Source organism: Leucoraja erinacea, chromosome 12 (assembly GCF_028641065.1).
Source record: "Leucoraja erinacea ecotype New England chromosome 12, Leri_hhj_1, whole genome shotgun sequence".
NCBI lineage: Eukaryota > Metazoa > Chordata > Chondrichthyes > Rajiformes > Rajidae > Leucoraja > Leucoraja erinaceus.
This window is the reverse complement of record NC_073388.1, coordinates 45,412,789-45,438,933: the sequence shown is the minus strand read 5'-3', so window position 1 is coordinate 45,438,933 and position 26,145 is coordinate 45,412,789. Positions and strand designations below refer to the sequence as shown.

Genomic DNA, 26,145 nt, shown 5'->3' with positions numbered 1-26,145 from the left:
ACACACACACACTCACAAGTACACACACATACAAGTACACACACACTCACAAGTACACACACTCACAAGTACACACACACACACTCACAAGTACACACACATACTCACAACACACACACACTCACAAGTACACACACACACTCACAAGTACACTCACACACACTCACAAGTACACACACACACACACAAGTACACACACACACACTCACAAGTACACACACATTCACACACACACTCACAAGTACACACACACACACACACACACACACACACACACACACACACTCACAAGTACACACACACACACAAGTACACACACTCACAAGTACACACATACACACTCACAAGTACACACACATTCACACACACATACTCACAAGTACACACACACACACACAAGTACACACACACACACACAAGTACACACACACACACACTCACAAGTACACACATACACTCAAAAATCAAACAATAGTAGTATAATAATAATAATAGTATATTGTAGTTCAGGGCTTATTTGAGGTTGTAGTATTTCATAGCCTGATGGCTGTAGGGAAGAAGTTGCTCCTGATCCACGACATTAGAGTTTTTAGGCTCCTGTACCTTCTTCTCAATGGCAGGGGTGAAATGAGTGTGTGGCCAGGATGGTGTGGGTCTCTGATGATGCTGGCTGCCTTTTTGAGGCAGCGACTCTGATAAATCCCTTTGACAGTGGGGAGGTCGGAGCCGGCGATGGACTGGGCAGTGATTAATGAGGATGGGTGTGTGATAATCGACATAAACATAGTGGCCCGAGGGGTTTGAATCTCTGCTGAATGACTAGATTGGTTCTTTTATTTTGCCATTACCAAATAGTTCAATTTTATTGTCACGTACCTAGATGCAGTGAAATGCCTCATGTTGCATAGAATCCAGCAAAATCATTCTGTACATAAGCACAGTCATATATAAGTAAAATAGTGCAATGATTGTAGAATACATTTCTTTTGAGGCAGTGTGCAAAGTCGCCAAGTTACCAACACTACCTTTTCATACCTCCAGTTTCCCTCTCCCCTGACTCTCAGTCTGAAGAAGTGTACTTGCCTGTTGAGTTGTTTCAGGATATCAAACTACTTTGTGATTTAGTTTTGGATGACAGCATGGGAACAGGCCCTTCAGCCCACCGAGTCCATTGATCACCCCTTCACACTAGGTCTATGCTATCCCACTTTCTCAACCCAAAACATCACCCATTCCTTTTCTCCAGAAATGTTGCGTGGACTTACTCCAGCTTTTTGTGACTTTGGTGTAAACCAGCATCTGCAGTTCCTTCCTACACATTCCAGCTTTCAACTATCAATTTTTTAAAAATATTGAGTCTTAACTTGGCCTTAAATACCCATTGTTAGCGTATGCACCTATGTTCATGAAATGTAAATACCAATGTTTGCAAATGTCGTTTTTTCTTACCAAAGAAATTTCATGTTGAAATTTGCAAGAAATTGCAATTATCTGTAAATGGCATTGTCAGTTCTCAGCTCTCATCTGTAAAATACACTCTGGAATTTTGATCTAACCAATATCAAATCTTTGACCTGACAATATTCATCACTTATAACTTGAAGTTAAATAATAATTTACTAGCAGGATGCAATGGATATACAAATGGAATGGAATCCAGGTTTAGTCATTAACCTAGTCTAATTTACACAATGAAAGAAAAGTCGTACAGTAGTCATGCAGCAGACTCCCAGCCACTTTATAAATCCAAGCCCCTACTTTTAAAAACATTTCATTTTTCTCCCACTGACCTCATGAAGTGTAGTATTAGTTTAGAGATACAGCATGGACATAGACATTTGGCCACCAAATTCACGTTGACCATCGAGAGGGGGGGCCAATGCCAGTACTTACCTAAGATAGACACAAAGTGCTGGTGTAACTCTGCGGGTCAGGCCTCGCTGGAGAAAAAGGACGGGTGACATTTTGGGTCGGGACCCTTCTTCAGACTGATAGTAGGGGGTGGGGAGGAACTGGAGGCGAGAGCCGGACGGTCACGGTGGCGCAGCGGTAGAGTTGCTGCCTTACAGCGAATGCAGAGTCAGAGACCCGGGTTCGATCCCGACCACGGGTGCTGTCTGTGCAGAGTTTGAATGTTCTCCCCGTGACCTGCATGGGTTTTCTCCGAGATCTTCGGTTTCCTCCCACACTCCAAAGACGTACAGGTTTGTAGGTTAATTGGCTTGGTAAATGTAAAAATTGTCCCTAGTGGGTGTAGGGTTGTGTTAATGTGCAGGGACCGCTGGTCGGCGCGAACCTGGTGGGCTGAAGGGCCAGTTTCTGCGCTGTATCTCGAAGGCAAGGCAAGGCAAGGCAACTTTATTTATATAGCACATTTCATACACGAGGCAGACTCAAAGTGCTTCACATAAAAACATGTCATACAATAAAATGAAATAATAAAATGAAATAAAATAGAACTAAAAGAAAAGAAAAGCAAAATTAAAAATGCATTATAAAAAGTGCAAAAGTTAAAAGTGCAATGTAGTTAAGATTTAGCTGAAAGCTAAAGTAAACATAAAAGTTTTCAGTCTTGTTTTAAAAGTGGTCAAAGTTGAGGCAAGTCTTAAATCTTCAGGAAGTTTATTCCAGCTATTTGTTGCATAGTAACTAAATCCTGCTTTCCCATGTTTTGTATTTACTCTGGGAATCACTAACAGATTGGTTTCAGAAGATCTTAGCGGTCTAGAAGGCTTATATAGTGGAAGCATGTCAGTGATATACTTTGGTCCTAAACCATGTAGTGATTTATAGGTGAGCAGCAGGATTTTAAAATCAATTCTCTGACATACAGGGAGCCAATGTAAGGATTTAAGAATTGGTGTAATGTGTTCAAATTTTTTGGTCTTTGTTAGAACTCTAGCAACAGCGTTCTGAACAAGCTGTAGCTGCCTGACAGTTTTTTTAGGAAGACCTGCAAGGAGACCGTTACAATAATCTAGCCTGCTATTAATAAAGGCATGTACAAGTTTTTCTAAGTCTTGAGCTGACATGAGTCCTCTTAATCTTGCTACGTTTTTGAGGTGATAGTAAGCCGATTTTGTTACTGATTTGATGTGACTGTCGAAATTTAAATCTGAATCCATAATGACCCCAAGATTTCTGGCTTTGTTTGACGTTGCCTGTTGAGTTGTTTCAGGATATCAAACTACTTTGTCATTTAGTTTCGGATGACAGTAAGGGAACAGGCCCTTCAGCCCACCATGTCCATTGCTCACCCCTTTACACTAGTTCTATGTTATCCCACTTTCTCATCCACTCCCTCCCTACATGTTAGAAACATAAGACAATCGGTGCAGGCGCAACTTTCATCATTGTTCAACTTCTGTCAAGGAGAAGCTATACTTCACCCTCGTTAGACCTCATTTGGACTACGCAGTTGCAGCATGGGACCCATACACAAATAAAAACATTTCTTCCATCGACCGTGTCCAAAGACAGGCAGCTCGATTTGTTACTAACACCTATGAGAGAGAAGCGAGTGTCACCAAACATCTGAATTCTCTGGGGTGGAACCCTCTCCAAGACAGACGTGAAGCTCACCGTTTGGCCTGTTTTTACAAAATGTTAAATGGTCAGCTCGACATAGACTACAAGACCTACACCAAACCCAAACCAATTAGGAGCAGACGAGGGCATTTGATCCAATTTGTGATCCCAGCTACAAAAACAGATGTGTACAGCAATTTGTTCTTCCCCCGCACAATTAAAGCATGGAATAATCTCCACCCAACTATAGTTACCCAACCAGATGCAACTAAATGTAAAGTAGCTCTTTCTTCCCAATAACCCTTTCTGGCTTAAGCCCTCCCTTCACCACCTCCAGTTTAAATTCCATTTGGAATATTTTGGAGGACCAAGAAACCAAGAACCAAGAGTAGGCCATTCGGCCCTTTGAGCCAGCACCGCCATTCAATATGACCATGGCTGATCATCCAGAATCAGTACCTCATTCCTGCTTTTTCCCCATATCCCTTGATTCTGTTAACCCTAAGAGCTATATCTGACTCTCCCTTGAAAACATCCAGTGACTTGGCCTCCACTCCACTGTGGCTGAAAATTCCACAGATTCACAACTCCTTGGGTGAAAAGGTTATTCCTCATCTTAGTTCTAAATGGCCTACCCCTTATTCTTAAACTGTGTTAGGACCAATTAACCTAAGAAATGCACGCTTTTTGGGATGTGGGAGGAAAGCGCACAATCTCCTCACAGGCAGCAGCCGAGGTCAGGATTAAACCTGGGTCTCTGGTGCTATGAGGCAACACCTCTACCACCTGTGTCCCTGTGCTGCTGTTTTTTGTTTCTTTTTATTTATGTTTTACTGGAAGAAATGCATTGCTATGTTGGGGACTTCCTGGACAAGCCAGAGGGAAACATCAAGTGGTCTGGACAATTAAAGACATAAGATCTCAGCAGATCAGGCAGTGACACGAAATGCTTGGACAGTTAGTAATATCTCTCTGTGTATAACTATGATAGTTTGGCTTGTGCAGGAAACAATAGGCAGTCTCACATTGACATCGATCCAGTGTCAGTCAGTAAGAGCTTGGTGCTTAATTGTCTCTGCAAACTCATTTAACCTCAACCAGTTAATACCTGGAAGATGGCAGCTGATATCTTTTTAAGCTTTTGTATTGTGGTATTCACGTACATGATCCCAATGCCAGACTTGCAAGCCCAGCGTTATGCGCTGAAGGATACACAGTGCATGAGTAAATCAGCAGGTCAGGCAGCATCTCCGGAGAACATGGATAGGTGACGTTTTGAGTCAAGTCTAAAGAAAGGTCTCAACCTGAAACATCACCTCGCCACGTACTCCAGAGATGCTGCCTGACCTGCTGAGTTACTCATGCAGTGTGTGTGTCCTCTTGTGTATTAGCTTGTTTCAATATTATGTGCTGTTGGGGTTGAACAGTTTATAGATAGATAGATAGATAGATTAATACCTGGAAGATGGCAGCTGATATCTTTTTAAGCTTTTAAGCTATAAGGGGATCTTATAGAAACTTACAATATTCTTAAGGGGTTGGACAGATAGATGCAGGAAGATTGTTCCCGATGTTGGGGAAGTCCAGGACAAGGGGTCACAGCTTAAGGATAAAAGGGAAATCCTTTAAAACCGAGATGAGAAGAACTTTTTCACGCAGAGAGTGGTGAATCTCTGGAACTCTCTGATAGATAGAGGGTAGTTGAGGCCATCATTGGCTATATTTAAGAGGGAGTTAGATGTGGCCCTTGTGGATAGGGGATCAGGGGGTATGGAGAGAATAGGTACGGGATACTGAGTTGGATGATAGATCATATTGAATGGCAGTGCAGGCTCGAAGGGCCGAATGGCCTACTCCTGCACCTAATTTCTATGTTTCTATGTTTTTATGATAGCCTTTTATTGTCATTCAGACCGAAGTCTGAACGAAATTGCAGCAGTCATACATATAATACAATACAATAAAACAACAATAAACACACATTAACATCCACCACAGTGAGTTCACCCAGCATCTCCTCACTGTGATGGAGGCAAAAGTCTTAGTTAGCCCTGCACGTCATCCCTCTGGAATGAGTGTTATAGAGTCATACAGTGTGGAAACAGGCCCTTCAACCTAACTTGCCCATACCGACTGGCATATCCCATCTAGACTAGTCCCAGCTGCCCGTGTTTGACCCATATCCCTCGGAACCTGTTCTGTCCATCTACCTGTCTAAATGTTTCTTAAACGTCTTAAAATCCCTTCCAGCAGCTCGTTCCATATACCCACATTTACGACACTGTAGTTGTGCCTCAGAGCTTGCCATGTCCCCGTGGCAGAGGCTGGCAAAGTACATTCTTTCTTACGCTCCCCAGTTTCTTTTGCTTCCCTCGGGCACAAGGGAAGCCCTGCGGCAGTATAAATGTGGGCTTCACTCTCACTGCACTAATTGAACATAAGCAACAGGAGCAGGATGAGAGGATTCAGCCCCTTGTGCTTGCGATGCCATTCAAGAAAACCAGCCAATTCTTTAGACATAAGGAACTGCAGATGCTGGTTTCCAAAAAAGCGACACAAAGTGCTGGAGTGCCTGACTCGGCGAGTTACTTCAGCACTTTATGTGTGTGTGTGTGTGTGTTTTTTTTTCCTTAGCCAATTCTTTGTCTCAGAGCAATCTTCCTGCAGTAACCCCATTTAGCCTGATTCTTTAATATCTGAAAATCTATCTCTCTCTCTCTCTCTCTCTCTCTCTCTTGCAAGTGGTCAGGAGGATCAGTCCAAAAAATAGCCACCCTCTCTCTGGGTGAAGACGTTCCTTCTAATCTCCATCCTGAATTGCTCACCCCCTTGATTTGTGACTGTGGCCGCAGATTCTGGACACTTCAGTTAAAGGGAAACAACTTCTTTGTACCAACCACGTCAAATCCTCTGTAAGAATTCTATGTGTTTTCAGTGAGATTGCCTTTTGTTCTTCTAATCTCCAGCAAGGATTGACACATTCGACTTGTTCATTCCTCAATCCTTCTATCCCAGCCGTCAACCTGGTGAGTCCTCAGTGAAAACCTCCATCACAAGAACATCCTTCCTTGGGCAGAGAGACTGGACCATTCGGAGTATTGCCTGCAGTTATGGTCGCCCCATTACAAGAAGGATATGGGGGCTTTGGAAAGGGAGCAGAGGAGGTTTAACAGAACGATGCCTGGATTAGATGGCTAAATTAACAAGATGGCACCCAAGTCAGGAGTGGATCTGCAATCATTAATTACAATCGCTCCACTCTTTAAATCCTCTACTCCCAACAGCAGCATTCCTTCACTAAACTTTATCTTGTATCTGTACATGGTGGACAGTTTGATTGTAAGCAGCCAAATGAAGAAAGACTGGATAGACTTGGCTTGTACTCGCTAGAATTTAGAAGATTGAGGGGGGATCTTATAGAAACTTACAAAATTCTTAAGGGGTTGGACAGGCTAGACGCAGGAAGATTGTTCCCGATGTTGGGGAAGTCCAGAACAAGGGGTCACAGTTCAAGAATAAGGGGGAAATCTTTTAGGACCGAGATGAGAAAAACATTTTTCACACAGAGAGTGGTGAATCTGTGGAACTCTCTGCCACAGAAGGTAGTTGAAGCCAGTTCATTGGCTATATTTAAGAGGGAGTTAGATGTGGCCCTTGTGGCTAAAGGGATCAGGGGGTATGGAGAGAAGGCAGGTACAGGATACTGAGTTGGATGATCAGCCATCATCATATCGAATAGCGGTGCAGGCTCGAAGGGCCGAATGGCCTACTCCTGCACCTATTTTCTATGTTTCTATGTTTCTATGTAATCATGTATAGTCTTTCCGCTCACTGGATAGCACACAACAAAAAGCTTTTCACTGTACCTCGGTACATGTGTCAATAAACTAAACTAGAGCTTCGACACAAAATGCTGGAGGAACTCAGCGGGGTGAGGCAGCATCTCTGGAGAGAAGTAATGGGTGACGTTTCGGGTAGAGACCCTTCCTTCTCTCCAGAGATGCTGCCTGTCCCGCTGAGTTTCGCCAGCATTTTGTGTCTTCCTTCGATTTAAACCAGCATCTGCACTTCTTTCTTAAAACTAGAGGGTGTCAGCTACAGGGAGAAGTTGTTTTCTCTGCAACGCTGAAGGTTGTGTGAGAACGTGATAAAAGTATATAAAATGATGAGTGGCATGGATTGGGGAAACTGTGAGAAGCTATTTCCTATCAAATAAAGATGAGAGGGCAAAGTCTACTGTTTGTGGTTTGTATCAATGATTTATATGAGAATGTACAAGGCATGATTAGTAAGTTTGCAGATGACACTAAAGCAGGTGGTATTGTAGACAGTGAAGATGTCTATGATACCACCAGTCGTAAGGAAGGTGATTGCAATGTTACCTTTGATTTCAAAAGGACTAGGATATAAAAGCAGGGATATAATGCTGAGGTTTTATAAGGCACTGGTCAGATGGCATTTGGAGTATTATGAGCAGACTTACCCCCCCCCCCCCCCCATATCTGAGGAAGGGCGTGCTGGCGCTGGAGAGAGTCCAGAGGAGGTTTACGAGAATGATCCTGGGGGTGAATGGGTTAACGTATGATGAGTGTATGATGACTCTGGGCCTGCACTCGCTGGAGTATCGAAGGATGAGGAGGGGAATCTCGATGAAGCTCACCGAATAATGAAAGGCATGGATAGAGCAGATGTGGAGAGGATGTTTCCCCTAGTGGGAGCGTCTAGGACCAAATGGCACAGCCTTGGAATAAATGCCTGTCGGAAACCAGCACCACTGCGTCGCTAATATTTTCAATGATTTAATAAAAAAAATAATAATAGAATAAAAAAGACATACTTTGCGAAAGGAAATGAGGAGGAATTTCTTCAGCCAGAGGGCGGTGAATCTGTGGAAACATTGCCTCAGAAGGTGGTGGAGGCCAAGACTTTGGGTATTTTCAAAGTGGAGATTGACGGGTTCTTGATTGATCAGGGAATCAAAGGTTACGGGGATAAGGCAGGAGAATGGGGTTGAGAGGAAAAGATCAGCCACGATTGAATGGCAGAGCAGAATGTATATTGAGTATAGAAGTCGGGAGGTCATGTTATAGTTGTATAAGACGTTGGCGAGGCCACATTTAGATTATTGTGTTCGGATCTGGGCACCGTGTTATAGGAAAGATATTGTCAAGCCGGAAAAGGTACAGAGAAGATGTTGCCAGGACTAGAGGGTCTGAGCTATAGGCAGAGGTTGGGTATCCTATTCCTTGGAGCGCAGGAGGATGAGGGGGTGATCTTCTCGGGCCTGGAGGCCAGGACTAGTGGTGTGCCTCACGGTTCGCTGGGCCCGTTACTGTTTGTCATCTATATCAATGATTGTATGAGATTAAGCAAGTTTGCTGATGATACAAAAGTGGGTGGTTTTGCAGATAGTGAAGATGGTTGTGAAAGATTTGCAGCAGGATCTGGATCAATGGGTGAGAGGTGTTTAAGATCATGGCAGGAATAGAACGGGTTAGATGCACAAAGTCTCTTGCCCCAGAGTAGGTAAATCGAGGACCAGAGGACATAGGTTCAAGGTGATTTGAGAATTAAAGAACAGAAGTTTAGGGGTAACATGAGGGGGAGCTTCTTTACCCAGAAAGTGGTAGCTGTGTGGAATGAGCTTCCAGTGGAAGTGGTGGAGGCGGGTTCAATTTTATCATTTTCAAAATAAATTGGATAGGTATATGGACGGGAAAGGAATGGAGGGTTATGGTCTGAGTGCAGGTAGATGGGACTAGGGGAGAATAAGTGTTCGGCACGGACTAGAAGGGGCGATATGGCCTGTTTCCGTGCTGTAATTGTTATGTGGTTATATGTTATATGGTGAAGGGGAACAGATTTTAAAGGAATCTGAGGGGTAACTTTTTCACACAAAGGGTGATGGATGTATGGAACAAGCTGCCAGAGGAGGTAGTTGAGGCAGGGACTATCCCAACATTTAAGAAGCAGTTAGACAGGTACATAGATAGGACACGTTTGGAGGGGTAAGGACCAAATGCTGGCATGTGGGACTAGTGTAGCTGGGGCATGTTGGCCGGTGTGGGCAAGTTGGGCTGAAGTTGGTCTGGCCTGTTTCCGTGCGGTATGACTCTCAAATATCAATAGTAGCCATCGCTTCACAATTTCAATGCCGACAGTGAAACTAACAGATTGTGTTCTTGTGGCTCAGTGATATCTGATTACTGCTGGAAGTTTACAAGCAAACTGTTCATTTTATCTAAACAGTTTTTTTCCAGCACAGCTTTTTTTTTCTACTTTTAAAGTTCCTAAGCATCTTTTAAGTGATTTTCTAGTTGAATGTAGAAACAAGGAACTGTAGATGTTGCTTCTCACAAAAGGACACAAAGTGCTGGAGTAACTCAGGGGGACAGGCAGCATCCGTAGAGAACATGGATGGCCAACGTTCAGGTCGGGACAGTTCTTCATACTTAGTTCATGTTCTGGAGAGATGCTGCCTGACCCACTGAGTTATGCCAGCACTTTATGCCCTTTCCAATAAATACATACCTTTTTTAAACTGGGGTTCGGAGTTTTATTGGTTTTAGGTCATTAATGAGTCTTTAGTCAGTTGTCAGCATTCTAATATGATGGGATCCAGCATGTAACTGCCTCACCATTAGCAGAGACGGTAACAGATTCCTGGTTTAAAAATACCTTGCTCTGGGTTCATTGACCACTACAAATAGCGGGCAAACTGCCTCAATGCCAGTGTGCATGCATCAAGGAGAGGGGCTGGGGCGTTCACAGTGATGGCTGTCCAACGATCTGACACTTTCCCCTTATCCAGTCCTGCAGGGTCTCACGTTGAATGGTGTAAACAGCTTATAGCTGCTACTATCTCAACCCAACATTCAGCCTCTGTAGTGCCAGAAGCCGTCTCCAAGGACTATAGGGTGAGTGACATTATTTTAACGCCCGTGACTTCTGCTTTTCCAAAACAGTCGATCTCCTCCTCTTCCCTTCTCTTCAGAGTTGCGCAGAACAGCACAGCACAGGAACAGACCCTTTGGCCCATCAAATGTGTACCAACCATATGCACATCTCCCTGCACCTTGTCTATCTATATCCCTCCATTCTCTCCCTGTTCATGTCTCTGACTAAATGCCTCTTAAATGCTGCAATTATATCTGCTTCCACCAACATTCCTGGCAGTGTATGTCAGGCATCTGTCGCTCTGTGTAAGAAAAAACTTGTCCCTCGCATCTCCTTTAAATTTCCCCTCTCTTAAATCTATGCGCCTTCTAGGATTTGACTTTTCCATCCTGAGAATGAAAAACTCCATCCACCCTGCTTACACCTCTCAAAATTGCACATACACACTACTTTTATCAGAGCTTCCTTTAGTCTCTGATGATCCAGAGAAAACAATCCAAGTTTGTCTGCTCTCTTCTCATTAATAATACATTGTATTCCAGACAACATCCTGGTGAAACTCTTCTGCACCATCTTCAAAGCCTCTACATCCTTCTAGTAATGCTGCGTCCTTTAAATGATGCCTGTCTCATCTTCCAGCTTTGCCCTCTAATTTCCCACTCAATTCCTGAGACATTGTGTGCGTGTGTCTCTCTCGGTGACTACCAGTAGCTGTTTAAGAATAAATAGACTTCATGCTTCACTTCCTTGAATGCCGCGCTACTGACTTCAGGGAGTGCAAGGGTAAATTCCTCGCTGATTACCTGCTCTACGAACGTGTGTAAGATTTGGTTGCTTGTTCTATCCACCAGCAGCCTCACGTCTGCTGAAACCAATGCAGCTGAATGTACAGGAGCTGGGGACAACGAAGTTTTGTATGTGTTAGCTTTAGGCGGCACAGGGCCGCTGCTGGGATAGCTGCTGCCTTACAGCATCCGAGACCCGGGTTTGATCCTGAACTTGGGTGCTGTCTGTGTGGAGTTTGCATGTTCTCCCTGTGACTGCTTGGGTTTCCTCTGGGTGCTCCAGTTTCCTCCCACATCCCAAAGACGTGCGGGTTTGTAGGCTAATTGGCCCTCCATAAATTGCCTCTAGTGTTTAGGGAGTGAATGAGAAAGTGGAATGACATAGAACCAGCCTGTACGGCTGTTTGATGATCGGTGTGGACTCAGTGGGCCAAAGTGCCTGTTTCCATCCTGTATCTCTAAAGTAACTAAACAAAAATAGTCACACACACGTGCGAGCACACGCACAGGCCCACACACACACGTATGCACACATACACGTACATGCACGTACATGCACACACACACACACACACACACACACACACACACACACACACACACACACACACACACACACACACACACACACACACACACACACACACACACACGCGCATGCATACACCTCCAACGGGATCCCAGTACTGGCCACATCTTTCCATCTCCACCCCTTTCTGCCTTCCCAAGAAAACCGCTCCCCAGATACTTTCCCCTGCAAACACAGGAGCTGCAACACCTGTCCCTTTACCTCCCCCCTTGACTCCATCCAAGGACCCTGACAGTCTTTCCAGGTGAGGCAGAGGTTCACTTGCACCTCCTCCAACCTCATCTAATGTATCCGCCAACTCCTGTACATCGGTGAGACCAAGCGCAAGCTCGCCGATCGTTTTGCTGAACACCTCCGCTCAGTCCGCCTTAACCTACCTGATCTCCCGGTTGCTCAGCATTTTAACTCCCCCTAACATTCCCAATCTGACCTTTCTGTCCCGGGCCTCCTCCATTGTCAGAGTAAGGCCCAGCACAAATTGGAGGAACAGCACCTCATATTTTGTTTGGGTAGCTTACGCCCCAGCGGTATGAACATTGACTTCTCGAACTTCAAATAGCCCTTGCTTTCCCTCTCTCTCCATCCCCTCCCCCTTCCCAGTTCTCCCACCAGTCTTACTGTCTCTGACGACATTCTATCTCTGTCCCGCCCACTCCCCTGACATCAGTCTGAAGAAGGGTCTCGACCCGAAACGTCACCCGTTCCTTCTCTCCGGAGATGCTGCCTGTCCCGCTGAGTTACTCCAGCATTTTGTGTCTACCTATATATGCATACATGCAGACATATATATAAACACACCTACATGTATACAGACACGCGCGTATCTGCACATACATGCATACACACACACACACACACACACACACACACACATGTTTAATTCCTGCCACATCTCCCGCATGTTGCGTCTGGCGAGTCTGGCTGCATTGGAGCAGCAAGCAGCCTCTGTTGCCAGTTCTGAATACCGCAGGGAAACCTGCGTGATCGCAGCACACCACAGCATTCCCTGCACAGATCAAAGGGAACACGGTCACTGAGTGCCCCAGCAGACAACAATACATTGAGTTAATGCTAGTACTAGTGAAAAAAACTACAGTGTCAGCACAGTGTGAATGCTGTAGAATTTGGGGTATCACTGCAATCTGTCTTATTACAGTAATTTATTTCCAATGCTGGCCGACGGGGATGAACAGGATTCAATGCTGGGGCCATGCCCCTTCATATCCAGCATCTTTTGTTGATTTCATCTTGATGTATTTTAACTAACAGGTTTTCAGGAGACCTGATCTCAGGGTAAGGATAAAACCAATCAGGAACACAGCAGGCTTATTTCTTTCCTGTTTGGTTCTTGTAGTCTGATGCAAAGCTTGCTGTGCGTGTGTGTGTGTGTTTGGTCCCTTGTTTCCTGTTTGCAGTGTAAATACAGTTACTGTTTATGTTTTAGCGGCCTTTTAATGAAGATGATATTTTTTACTTGCACCAAGCTGACAAAAGACGTGGAATGTGCCAAGTTGACGTGTGGGGCTGTAGGGATGGCAGGAGGAAGGGTTTGTTTTCATGTGAAGACAACCCTGTTCCAAATAGAGTGCCGGCAATAAAGGTTTCAGCTGCTCCCTTTTTCCCTTCACTGCGGGCCTCATGAAGCGGGCCCACAGTTTATAATATGCAGGACAATTTGATCGTGCTCTGATTACATCCCCCACCGAAAAATAACACGGTGAAGTCATTGTCAAAGTGATCATAACGAAGAGATCAATAATCCCGAAAGTTAGTGCATGTGTGCGCCCTCTTCAACCGGTGATACATCTCCAGGAAGGTCACCTCAGCAAGGACGGCACAGTGGCACAGATGGTAGAGCCCCTGCCTCCATCTCAACCTCGGGTGCTGTCTGTGTGGAGTTTGCACGTTCTCCCTGTGTGACTGGGTGTGCTTCCTCCGGTTGCTCAGGTTTCCCTCCCGCAACCCAAAGGCGCGCCGGTTTGTAGGTTAAAGCTGGCCTACGAAAGATAGCCCGTAGTGCGTAGGGAGCGGACGAGAAAATGGGATAACATTGATCTGATGTGAACGGGTGGCTGATGGCCGGCCTGTACTCAACGGGCCGAAGGGCCTGTTTCCATGCTGCGTCTCTGAATTAAACTGAAAGTACTGTCGGTGGCAGTGAATTAGGAGTGTATAGATAACACAGTAGGCGATAGCTTTAACAAACCTGCAGGGTGGCTGTGTAAAGTGGCCCGTGCACCAGAACCCTGTGGAATACGATTTAGTGAGAAGGATAATTATTGGACAAAATTAATCTAAAAGAGCTGGGCAAGAAGAGGGAATTACAGTTCAACAGCAGATCCACATTTAATTTTTTTAAGGAAAATGACAGACTTTGCCACTCACTTCTAAAAGGTTGTGATTAAAAATGTCATGTGGAACCTTGGCTAAGTCAATTCAAGTCAAGAGTGTTTAATTGTCATGTGTACCGACTACACAATAATTAAATTCTTGCTTGCAGCAACACAACAGGCCCGCAAACAAAAGTTACATTAGATCAGTTTAGTTCAGAGATGTAGCATGGAAACGGGCCCTTTGGCCCACCGAGCCCATGCCGACCATCAATCACCCAATCACGCCAGTTCTATGCTATCCCGCTTTCATATCCACTCCCTACACCTCAAGGGCAATTTACAGTCGGAAATTAACCTACAAACCGGTATGACGTTGGAGGAAGCTGTGGAAATCCCCGAGGAGAACGTACAAATTCCGTACACATATCGCGCCCGAGGTCAGGATCGACGCTGGGTCTCTGGTGCCATGAGGCAGCAACCCGACCAGTTGTGTTGTGCCGCTAGTCATAGAATGGGCCAGTCAGCAAACAAAATCAATAAATGAATAACTGCAATACCAGTGCAAAAACCTGTAGATCTTAATGCAACCAAAGACAGTCCATGGAAGTTCATAGCTGAGGAAAGTGTTGTGTCGTGTTCAGGAGCATGATGGTGGTTGGGAAGAAACTCCCCTCAGTGGTCACGGGTTTCAGACTCTGGATTGTAACCAGGATTTGGAGGCATTGATGTGTAGATTAATGTACAATAATACTGGGGGACTGAAGCACTACCTGTCAGGGTAGGTTGAGAGGGTGGGGCTCCCTTTGGTCATGTGAAGGTTGGGAGATGACCTACATGAGGGCTTTCAGACACTGAAAGAGCACGAGGAGGGGTCTATTCTAGAAGGGCCAGAACTTGGAACAAACTTCTCTTGGTTCAACCAAGCCTTTCAATGGTTCAATGGTGCTTTTATGGGTGCAAACGCACAGTGGAATTATTTTCTTCAGTAGAGCGTTCCCATCCCCAAGCACATCCTCGATGAGCAAGTGTACAGACATAGTCTACTAAACATGCAAGAGTCGCCATGTTTGGGCGCCATTTTCCAAGTCCGGTCCACGCTCCAGTCTTTGCGAGCAGTGCCCGTTCCAGGCAAGCCCCAGCTGTCGCATGAATCCGGCCTTCACTATCCTTGGACACAACATCCCGCTCCTCACCATTGTGTCCCGGGGGCACCTCCCGCAGCCAACCTCGAGGGCGTGGTAGGCCCGAAGCTTCGTCCATCGCATCCTGCCACAGAAGGACATCCTTCCTCAGTGACCAGTGGGGATGCTATTTAAACACCAAGGCCAATAAAAAAATTAAAGATGAGCCATAATAGATGACCACTATTAAGAAATTAGTTTGAATAACAATATGGAAATGTCCTTATTTTTCCAATATGATTTTACCTTCATTTTATCTAAAGTGCTTCAAGCTATTTACCTATAATGGTTTAAAAAGATGTACACTTTAGGGTGATGTTAACAGCTTGCGAGATCCCCCTCCATAGAGTGATGTCTTCCTAGCCATCAAATGCTACTTGCAATATGTTGATTTTCTGTCCAAGTTCTGGAACTGCTGATTCTGGTTGAGATAAAAGGACACAAAATGTTGGAGTAACTCAGCGGGCCAGGCAGCATCTCTGGAGAACATGGATAGGTGATATTTCGGGTCAGGACCATCATCTGACGAAGGGTCCCAACCCAAAACGTCACTTGTTCTCCAAAATGTTCTCCAGAGAAGTTGCCCAACTGTCTGAATTACTCCAACACTTTGTGTCTATTTTTTAAAACTCGAACTGAGTCATGGTTTCAAAGAATCGATGAACTATCAAAGAATAGTGAAAGGCTTGGATAGAGTGGATGTGGAGAAGATGTTTCCACTAGTGGGAAAGTCTAGGACTAGACGTCATAGCCTCAGAATTAAAGGACGTTCTTTTAGGAAGAGATGAGGAGAAATTTCTTTAGTCGGAGGGTGGTGAATCTGTGGAATTCTTTGCCACACAAGGTTGTGGAGGCCGTCAGTGGATACAGAGATAGATAGATTGTTGATTAGAATGGGTGTCAGAGGTTATGGTGAGAAGGCAGGAGAAAGGGGTTAGGCGGGAAGGATAGATCAGCTATGATTGAATGGCAGAGTAGACTTAATGGGCTGAATGGCCTAATTTTCTCCCATCACTTATGATCTTATGAACTGGTGAGCAGGTTTGAGAACTTGGAGTCACATTCCCTGTCCTTGCCATTGAGCAGCAGCCAAGCTCCCACTGCTGGGAACCGCTGAAGTTGACTCAAGCTCAAGCTGAACATGGGCGATACACAGGCGTTCACAGTGCGGCAGCGGACTCCAAGCAGAGAACAGCACAGCACGCCGCTGTACACCACCGTAAATCAAATGCTTTTATAAAGTCCTTTTCATGTTCCTTTCAGGAGACTTCAAAGTTCATCCCCAACCAAAGAAACCCATTTTTTCCCTTTGAAGTCTGCTCGCAGTTTTAATGAAGGATCGAACGCTCTCGGGTTGAAAAGCAGGATGCTCATTCAGTGCACCTGCACGGTTTAGTACAGTTTCCCCAACACCGTTTTTGTGACCTGAGGATAGAAAGTGCAAACTGCTCATTTCTGCATTGATTTCATTGTTTAAAGAAACACCTCCAGTGCACCCTTGAAACTAATTCAAATCGCGCGGCAGGAACTTGCCCCTCCCTCTGGTCTGGTGTGGCATGGTGATAAAGTGTAACTTACAATGCCTCTCCCCTTCTGCATGACTCCCCCCCCCCCCCCCCCCCCCTCCCCCCCCCCCCCCCCCCCCCCCCCCCCCCACCCTCCCCACCCTCTGTTCCCTCAAATCTGTTCCCTCATCGCTCACTCGGATGTACAGGAGAATCAGGATGGACGTAATGGCTCCTGTATTTCTGACCCTGACCAGGGTGTTCTCCCTTCGGCAAGTGACCATTCTCTTTATTCCCAATCTGCGATGTTCCTTTCTGTTCCTTTGACTGGCGCCTGAGATTTCAGACATCAGTTGACTTTCAGACTTACTAATGAATGAATTGCATGCTGATGAATTGGGTTTTATCCCACTCCCCCCCCCTCCCCCCCCCCCCCCTCCCCCCAAAATAAATAACGCCATGGAAGCCAACTGTCTCGGGTCAAATCAGTGGGTGTGCGTTGCATGCTTCTGTCTTCTCTCTGCTTCCAGTGTGGGACATGCTAATCTGAACACAGTTACAACTCAGATCATCTTGATTTATCCTTCACTGCAGTCTGCCTGCTGTGAATCTGTTGGCATTCATTTAACAGACACAAAATCTGAAACAAAAATACCATGCATTGTTTTAATTGGAGAGAGAGATATACTCGAGCTCGTGTCTCATTGTGAAATGATGCTCTGTACAAAGCATATTCGGAGCTCTGGGTGTTCAGACTGGCTATGTCCCACTGTGTCACTAAGACAGGTTGTTAACCACGCAATGCCTACTAACAATGCATCATGTTATGTGTATGTTTGTGAAATGGAATGTAAATATAAAAGGAATTGGTTCAGGTAACTAAGTGTCTTGATCCAATGGATCATTTGGAACAGTGTGTTAGAAAATGCTGCAGTTAAAATGGCCGGTCTCTGGGGGTTTTGGCTATTGCTCTGTATTCACAGCATGCGAGGAGCATGTTAAATGCTAATCCCGCACAGATGAATAACCGCAGGCAAAAATGTGAATGCATACGGTCTTGGTACCCTGCACCCTATCCACAGAACGGATACTGGCCTTCACCATCAATGCCATTGAGTTTAATCATCAGCAGTGTTACTATATTCCTGTCAATAGACTGTCAGAGTAAAAGATATGCACATTATTTACCTGTGGCAGCTTTAATCTTCTGATGAGTAAGTCCAAGCCAACTCTTGTGGTTCGGAAGTATTATAAGATGAAGCCAAGAGAATTTGCCGATCATTTTTCACGCCAACCCCTATGCTGAGTCGACAGAATACAGATGCAACAGGTTTTAGGTTTTTGGGACCCTTTCACAAACAAACGTCTTGTTTCAACTTGTAATTATTTTGTAAAGCAGTTGTTTTTATCATTTTGAACATAGAACAGTGCAGCACAGGAATGGGCCCCACAGTGTTTGTGTCAAACGTGATGACAAGTTAAACTGATTAGGGGTGGCACAGTGGTGCAGCGGTAGAATTGCTACCTTACAGCACAGAGACCCGGGTTCAACCCTGACTACGGGTGCTGTCTGTACGGAGTTTATACGTTCTCCTTGTGACCTTGTGGGGTTTCTCCGGGTGCTCCGGTTTCTTTCCACACTTGAAAAACGCACAGGTTTGTAGGCTAATTGGCTTCAGTAAATATTGTAAATTGTCCCTAGTGTGTAGGATAGTGCTAATGTATGGGGATCACCAGTCGGTGTGGACTGGGTGGGCTGAAGAGCCTACTTCCACACTGTGCATCTCAAGTATGCCTGTGCATGATCCATATCCTTCTATTCCCTTCACTTCCATGTCCCTATCCACATTGGATTTCCAGATTCCGGGCAGCGCTGGGATTTATTGGTCGTGAGAAGGAGGATTGTGGCGCCGTTAACGTGCAGGGCGTTGGGAGATTGACTGTCTCGACCCAGCCAAGACGAAGGAACGGAGTGTGTTTCTAGGTGGGGGATGTTGTGTGAATTGGAGGGGAACCAGCAGGCGGTGGCGATTGAAGACAAAGTCTCAGAAGCTCCGGCTCCAGCTTGATCTAAAAGCTAAAGAGTCCGCACAGTGCAAACTGGATCTCCGCAATACCACTGAAAATCCCTCTAGTTTAGTTTATTGTCACGTGGACCCCATCAGTGGAAAGACAATATATAATTACAATCCAGCCATTTACAGTGTACAGATAAAGGGAATAATGTTTAGTGCAAGGTAAAGTCCGATGAAAGATAGTCCAAGGGTCACCAATGAGGTAGATAGTAGTTCGGGACTGCTCTCTAGTTGTGGTAGGATGATTCAGCTGCTTGATTACAGCAGGGAAGAAACTGTCCCTGAATCTGGAGGTGCGCGTTGCCCTGGGCATGTTGTTAGTGACGAGCTGGGTAGGTTTAGTTGCCTGGAGGCCCATTACAGTGGAGTCACTACATTAAGAAAGACAGAGGCAACAGCGGTAGCGGGGCAAGGTGAAATGAATGGGCGGGCCATGCTTTAACTGGGTTTGATTGATCATCAGGTCCTGAGGGATGGAAATAAGGTGGCTCAAATGGAGGAGGCACCACTCTTTCCAGGAGAAGCTATCAAAACAATCGGTAAGTGTTGAATTCTTACTTAAGTTTCACGGGTCCACCACTGATTTTCCGGTAGTCCGGCACCTCCTTTAATCCGGGCAGAATTACGTGAGAGCACTTAATTCTCACAAGAAAGCTCGCTATTGCCTCTATTTCCTCCGAAGACGAAGGAAATTCTCCAACGACTCTTACCAACTTGTACAGATGCACCATGGAAAACATCCTATTGAGATGCATCGCAGCTTGGTATGGCAGCTGCTCTGGCCAAGACCATAAGAAAATGCTTAGAGTTGTGGACACAATCGAGCAAACCATCCTCCCTCCAATTAATTTACTGTACCTTTTATGCTGTCTCAGGAAAGCAGCAAACATAATCAAGGACCACTCACACCCCAGTCATTCTCTTCTCCCCACTCCCATAGGACAGAAGATACCAACGCTTGAGAGTATGTATCACCACATTCAAGAAGAGCTTCTTTCCCACTGCTAATGCACTCTCGTATTCTAAGGATGTATTCTTGATCTTCCAATCTACCCCATTGCGGCCCCAGCACTTTTTTAAGTGACACTTCCCCTGCAGCTGTTACACTATAACCTGCAATAAAAAGGAACTGCAGGTGCTGGTTTATATTAACGATAGACAAAAAACTCAGTGTCTCAGTGACTCAGCAGGTCAGGCAGCATCTCTGAAGAAAATGGATAGGTGAGGTTTCAGGTCGGGAAGAAGGGTCCCGACATTATATTCTGTCTGAAGAAGGGTCTCGACCAGAAAAGTCACCTACAGTATTCCTTTCCCCCTGAGATACTGCCTGACCCGCTAAGCTACTCCAGCATTTTGTGTTTATCTTCAGTGTAGACCTGCATCTGCAGCTCCTTCCTCCACTATATTCTGCACTCTGTTTCTTTTCTCATTTCTACTACCTGTTGCACTTAAGCATGGCATGATTTGCCTGGATCGCAAGCAAACGGTCTTCATTGTATCTTGGTAACTGTGATAATATTTCTGAAGATCTTTCCTGGACACAGCACACTGATGCAATTATAACGAAAGACCATCAACGCCCATCAGATTGCGAAGATTTGGTGGGTCAGAGAGGAACTTCTACAGATGTACAGTAGACCACTTATTGGCAGGCCACATCCTGGCCACACACTCGTTTCACTCCTGACATCGGGAAGAAGATACAGGAGCCTGGAAACTAACGTGCAGATTCAGGAACAGCTTCTTCCCTACAGCCATCAGGCTATTAAACACTACAACCTCCAAATAAGCTCCGAACGACCTAGACTTGTGGGCATTGGGTTTGCCATTTTATGCTATTAGAAACATAGAAAATAGGTGCAGGAGTAGGCCATTCAGCCCTTCGAGCCTGCACCGCCATTCGATATGATCATGGCTGATCATCCAACTCAGTATCCCGTACCTGCCTTCTCTCCATACCCCCTGATCCCTTTAGCCACAAGGGCCACATCTAACTCCATCTTAAATATAGCCAATGAACTGGCCTCAACTACCTTCTGTGGCAGAGAATTCCACAGATTCACCACTCTCTGTGTAAAAAATGATTTTCTCATCTCGGTCCTAAAAGACTTCCCCCTTATCCTTAAACTGTGACCCCTAGTTCTGGACTCCCCCAACATCGGGAATAATCCTCCTGCATCCAGCCTGTCCAACCCCTTAAGAATTTTGTACGTTTCTATAAGATCCCCCCTCAATCTTCTAAATTCTAGTGTGTACAAGCCGAGTCTATCCAGTCTTTCTTCATATGAAAGTCCTGCCATCCTAGGAATCAGTCTGGTGAACCTTCTCTGTACTCCCTCTATGGCAAGAATACCTTTCCTCAGATTAGGAGACCAGGAGACCAGTATTGTTTGTTCATTTTTATGTGTATGTGTGTATATAGCTCAAAAAGTGGAATAAGGTGTTCAGATTGCATTTTGAAATCTGTACGTTCTCTCCCCAGCCAAAGATGTCACGTACATTTGCCCGTTCATTGGAGCCATCAGTGGAACACTTACACTAACTGACTACAAATTGTACTTCAAAAGCGTGGAACGGGTGAGTTAACCAGACCTTGCTCTTGTGTCCTTGGATTTAAGTGGACTGCTGAAGTCTATTTCAGGCTGGGTCTTTGTGCTGTTATTTATTTGCAGGAGGCAGACATCGTTGGTGTGACTGGGCTGCATTGGCTGAGCCCCGCTCCTGTAAAGAACATACATACAACGTTCGTGGAACATAGAATGTTGAACAGTACAGCACAGGAACTGGCCCTTCGGCCCACAATGTCTGTGCCGAGCCTGACGCCAAGACCAACTCTTAGCTGTCTTTACTTAATCCATGTCCCTCCATTCCCTGCATATCCATGTGCCTATCAAAATGTCTCTGAAATGCCACGATCGTAACAGCCTTAACCACCACCCCTGGCAGTGTGTTCTAGGCACTCAGAACTCTCTGACGAAAAAATTTGCCCCCGTACATCTTTAAACTTTGCCCCTATCACCTTAAAGGTATGCCCTCTTGTATTTGATTTTTTTCCATCCTGGGAAAACAAGTTCTGACTGTCTACCTACATGGCTGTGATAAATTTATATACTATCAGCTCTCCTCACATTCTCTGACGTTCCAGATAAAACAATCCAAGTCTGTGGCTAGTACCCCCTAATCTAAGCATCATTCTGATAAACCTCCTCTGCACCCTCTCCAAAGAATCCACATCCTTCCTGTAATGGGGCGACCAGAACTGCAAATGCGGCCTAACCAAAGTCCTATAAAACGACCTCATGTCTTCCGGACTCCTACACTTAATGCCCCGACCTGTGAAAGCAAGCCTTCTTTAACACTATGCCATCTTTAACACTACCTACATGTGGAGCTATGGAATTGGACCTCAAGACCCCACTGTACATCAATAGTGTTAAGGGTCAAGTCACTGCAACATTGCATTATCAGTCCTGTGCATCAGCTGCATTAACATCCTTCCCCATCATTGTTCCATTGCAATAGTACACTCATGCAGTGGCAGCAGTGCTTTGGTGTTTTAACGCATTATCAGTCCTGTGCAGCAGTGCTCTTGCGTGGGTGGTCCCATGCATCAACATTCTATTATTTTGGTGCTCCTGTGCAAAGGGATTCTACAACATGGGCATCTCTGTGCATCTCAATCCAATGCTGGCTCTGTCTTGAAGCTCCTAGTTTCAGTGTTTTACAGTTTGGTTAAATGAAGCCCTGATCAATCTTATAATTTGCCATTATACTCCAGGAGCCTCCATTCACTCTCGACATCCCACTTGGTGTCATGAGCCGCATTGAACAAATCGCTGGTTTACAAGGGCACGGAGCAAGTTCCTGCGGCCTGGAGATTGTGTGCAAGGTAAAGCTTCCAGTTCAAGCCCAGGCGCATTCTGTTAGGCAAGGGAGCAGAGTCGAGAGTGGGGCCAATGTCAGTACTTACCGAAGATAGGCACCAAGTGCTGGAGTAACTCAGCGGGTCTGGTAACATCTCTGAAGGAAAAGGATGGGTGACATTTCGTGTCGGGACCCTTTTTCAGACATAAATCACTTTGTGATTTAGTTTAGTTTAGCGATACAGCATGGAAACAGACCCAAGCCAGTCGACCTTCACCTTAGTTGTATGTTGTCCTGCTTTCTCATCCACTCCCTACACACTAGGGGCAATTTTACAGAGCTCAATTGTAAAATCCCCCCAAGTCTTTTATCACATAGAGCAAGTTAGTTTAGAGATACAGCACGGAAACAGACCCTTCGTCCCCTGAGTCCGTGCCGACCAGCAGTCCCCGTACACTAACACTATCCTACACACCAGGGACAATTTACGATTTTTACCCAAGTCAATTAACCTACAAACCTGCATGTCTTTGGGAATGTGGGAGGAAACTGGAGCTCCTGGAGAAAACCCACTCGGACACAGGGAGAACGTCCAAACGCCGTAAAGACAGCACCCACAATCAGGATCGAACCGGGGTCTCTGGTGCTGTAAAGCAGCGACTCTACCACCGCGCCACCGTGCTGTTCATGTTTTATTTTGCACCAGTCAGTAATAGATACCACACGGAAACAGACCTTTCAGCCCATCAAGTCAATGGTGACCATCATGCATGGGATCTGGGAGCAGGTTGCACTAATCATGCTTTAACCCATATTCCTATCCTCTTCCTCCAATACTGACCCTAGTCTGCAGATTAGAAAGAAGAGTAGCACAGTGGCGCGGAGCTGGTAGAGCTGCTGCCTTACAGCTCCAGAGTAGCGGGTTCAATCCTGATCTCGGGAGGAGTGTGGAGTTTGTGCCTCCCCGAGATTGCATGTTTTTTTTCCGGGTGCTCCGGTTTCCTCCTGCATCCCAAAGACATACAGGTTTGTAGGTCAATTGGCCTCTGTAAACTGCCCCCTAGTGTGCAGTCAGGAGACGCGAATGTGGGATAACATAGAACTAGTGTGAGTGGTTGTTTGATGGTCGGCATGGACTCGGTGGGCCGAAGGGCCTGTTTCCATGCTGCCTAAAGGTTTACAGTGACCAGTTCAACAACTAACCCGGGCATTTTTGGCTGGTTTCACACTCCACACTGCCAGGAAAGGAGAGCAGTAAACCTGGGTGACTGTAGCTACCAGCTGAGCCACTGTGCCACCCCACAATCTATAAAGCTTGTCCACTTGGCATTCCCTGACACGGCCCTGATTTTATTAGTGTATTCATCGGCGGATGTGAAATGCAGGTCAGGCGGCACCTGTGGAGGGAACGCTCAGTTTGAAGAAGGTTCTTGACCCGATTCCCTCCACAGAAGCTGCCTGGCCCGCTGAGTTCCTCCAGCACTTTGGTTTTTGTTCACGATCCCAGTCCCTGCAATTTCTCATGCCTCCTGGTAGTTCACCAGACAGTGCTTCGAGTCGTTGAGATATGCAGCACGGAAACAGGCCCTTCGGCCCAACTTGGCCACGCCAGCCAAGATGCCCCATCTAAGCTAGTCCCATTTGCCCACATCCCTCCAAACCTTTCCCAATCCATGTCCCAGTCCAGTTGAACTCCTTTAAGAAAATAATTCAGTTGATAGAATTACATCTCCAGTATTTCATGTTATTTCTGGAAACGATTAGACGTAATGTTGTCCAACTGTTCCTGCAGGATATGAGAAATCTACGCTTCACTTACAAGCAGGAGGAGCATGGGAAACTGGAGATCTTTGAGAACCTCACACACTTTGCCTTTCCCGTCTCAATAAACTTGGTAAGCCTGCACGCCTGTGCCGTGAACTCGCACGGGCATTTATTGTTCAATGTTCAATCACAATTTACCCTGAAGGGGAATGGAATTAAATACTTACAGCTGATGGAAAAAGGAGTTGGTAGTAAAAACCAATCACAGGTAATCAGGTAAACCATCCTCTCCTGTGAGTGACAGCGGTGTGTAAATGGAGACATTGTTTTACAGCAAAGGAATGAAGAACCTGAGGCAGGAATCCAGCCCCTTGTTATCAAACTCTCTCCTGTAGACCTAGCAACTGAGACGCCACACCTAGCGGGCAACATTCTCATTATGCAACATCCTTTTGGAGAAGAGATTTCAGCTCATTGTACATTGGAATCCTCCCTCCCTCCCTCCCTCCCTCCCTCTCCCTCCCTCCTATCCCCTCTCTCCCTCCATCCTACCCCCCCTCTCTCTATCTCCCTCTCTCTTTCTATTTCCCTCTCTCTATCTTTCTCCCTCTCCCTCCCATGATGCTGCCTCTCTCCCGAGTGGTCTACTGCTAATATGTTTATAGATACAGCATTGTTACTGAGACTAAAGTTGCCCCTCGGATTCCTATTAAATCTTTTACCCTTCACCTTGAACCTATGTCCTCTGGTCCACGATTCCCCTACTCTGGGCAAAAGATTCTGTGTATCTACCCGATCTATTCCTCTCATGATCTTATACACCTCTATAAGATCTCCCCTCATCCTCCTGCGCTCCATGGAATAGAGACCCAGCCTACTCAACCTCTCCCTATAGCTCACACCCTCTAGTCCTGGCAACATCCTCGTTAATCTTTTCTGAACCCTTTCAAGCTTGACAATATCTTTCCTATAACATGGTGCCCAGAACTGAACACAATATTCTAAATGTGGTCTCACCAACGTCTTTTACAACTGCAACATGATCTCCCAACTTCTATACTCAATACTCTGACTGATGAAGGCCAAAATGCCAAAAGCCTTTTTGACCACCTTATCTACCTGCAACTTGACCTTCAAGGAACCATGCACCTGTATTCCTAGATTCCTCTGCTCCACAACACTACCCAGAGACCTGCCATTTACTGTGTAGGTCCTGCCCTTGTTTGACGTCGCAAGATGCAACACCTCACACTTCTCTGTATTAAATTCCATCAACCATTCCTCCGCCCACCTGGCCATTCGATCCAGATCCTGCTACAATCGTTCACAACCATCTTCACTGTCTGCAAAACCACTCACTTTTGTATCATCAGCAAACTTGCTAATCTTGCCCCGTAGTTTCTCATCCAAATCATTGATGTAGATGACAAACAGTAACGGGCCCAGCCCCGAATCCTGTGGCACACGACTAGTCACAGGGCTCCAGTCCGAGAAGCAACTTACGATCATTACCCTCTGCTTCCTTCCACGGAGCCAATTTGCTATCCATTCAACTATCTCTCCTTGGATCCCATACGATCTAACCTTCCAGAGCAGCCTACCATGTGGAACCTTGTCGAACGCC

At 45.6% G+C, this 26,145-nt stretch overlaps 1 protein-coding gene across 4 annotated transcripts in view; it reads left to right on the top strand.

Moving 5' to 3' along the window:
* Positions 1-26,145, top strand: part of mtmr1b (myotubularin related protein 1b) — a 54,879-nt gene that overhangs the window by 5,844 nt on the left and 22,890 nt on the right. For 2 of the 4 annotated variants that reach the window (XM_055644034.1, XM_055644035.1), the window contains exons 2-6: positions 10,340-10,445; positions 19,357-19,432; positions 21,376-21,470; positions 22,672-22,782; positions 24,550-24,651. In XM_055644034.1, the coding sequence (XP_055500009.1) occupies positions 10,340-10,445; positions 19,357-19,432; positions 21,376-21,470; positions 22,672-22,782; positions 24,550-24,651 (490 nt within the window). Of the gene's footprint in view, positions 1-10,339; positions 10,446-13,068; positions 13,093-17,027; positions 17,091-19,356; positions 19,433-21,375; positions 21,471-22,671; positions 22,783-24,549; positions 24,652-26,145 lie in introns of all 4 variants that reach the window. The other 2 variants (XM_055644032.1, XM_055644033.1) reach the window with 2 other exon arrangements.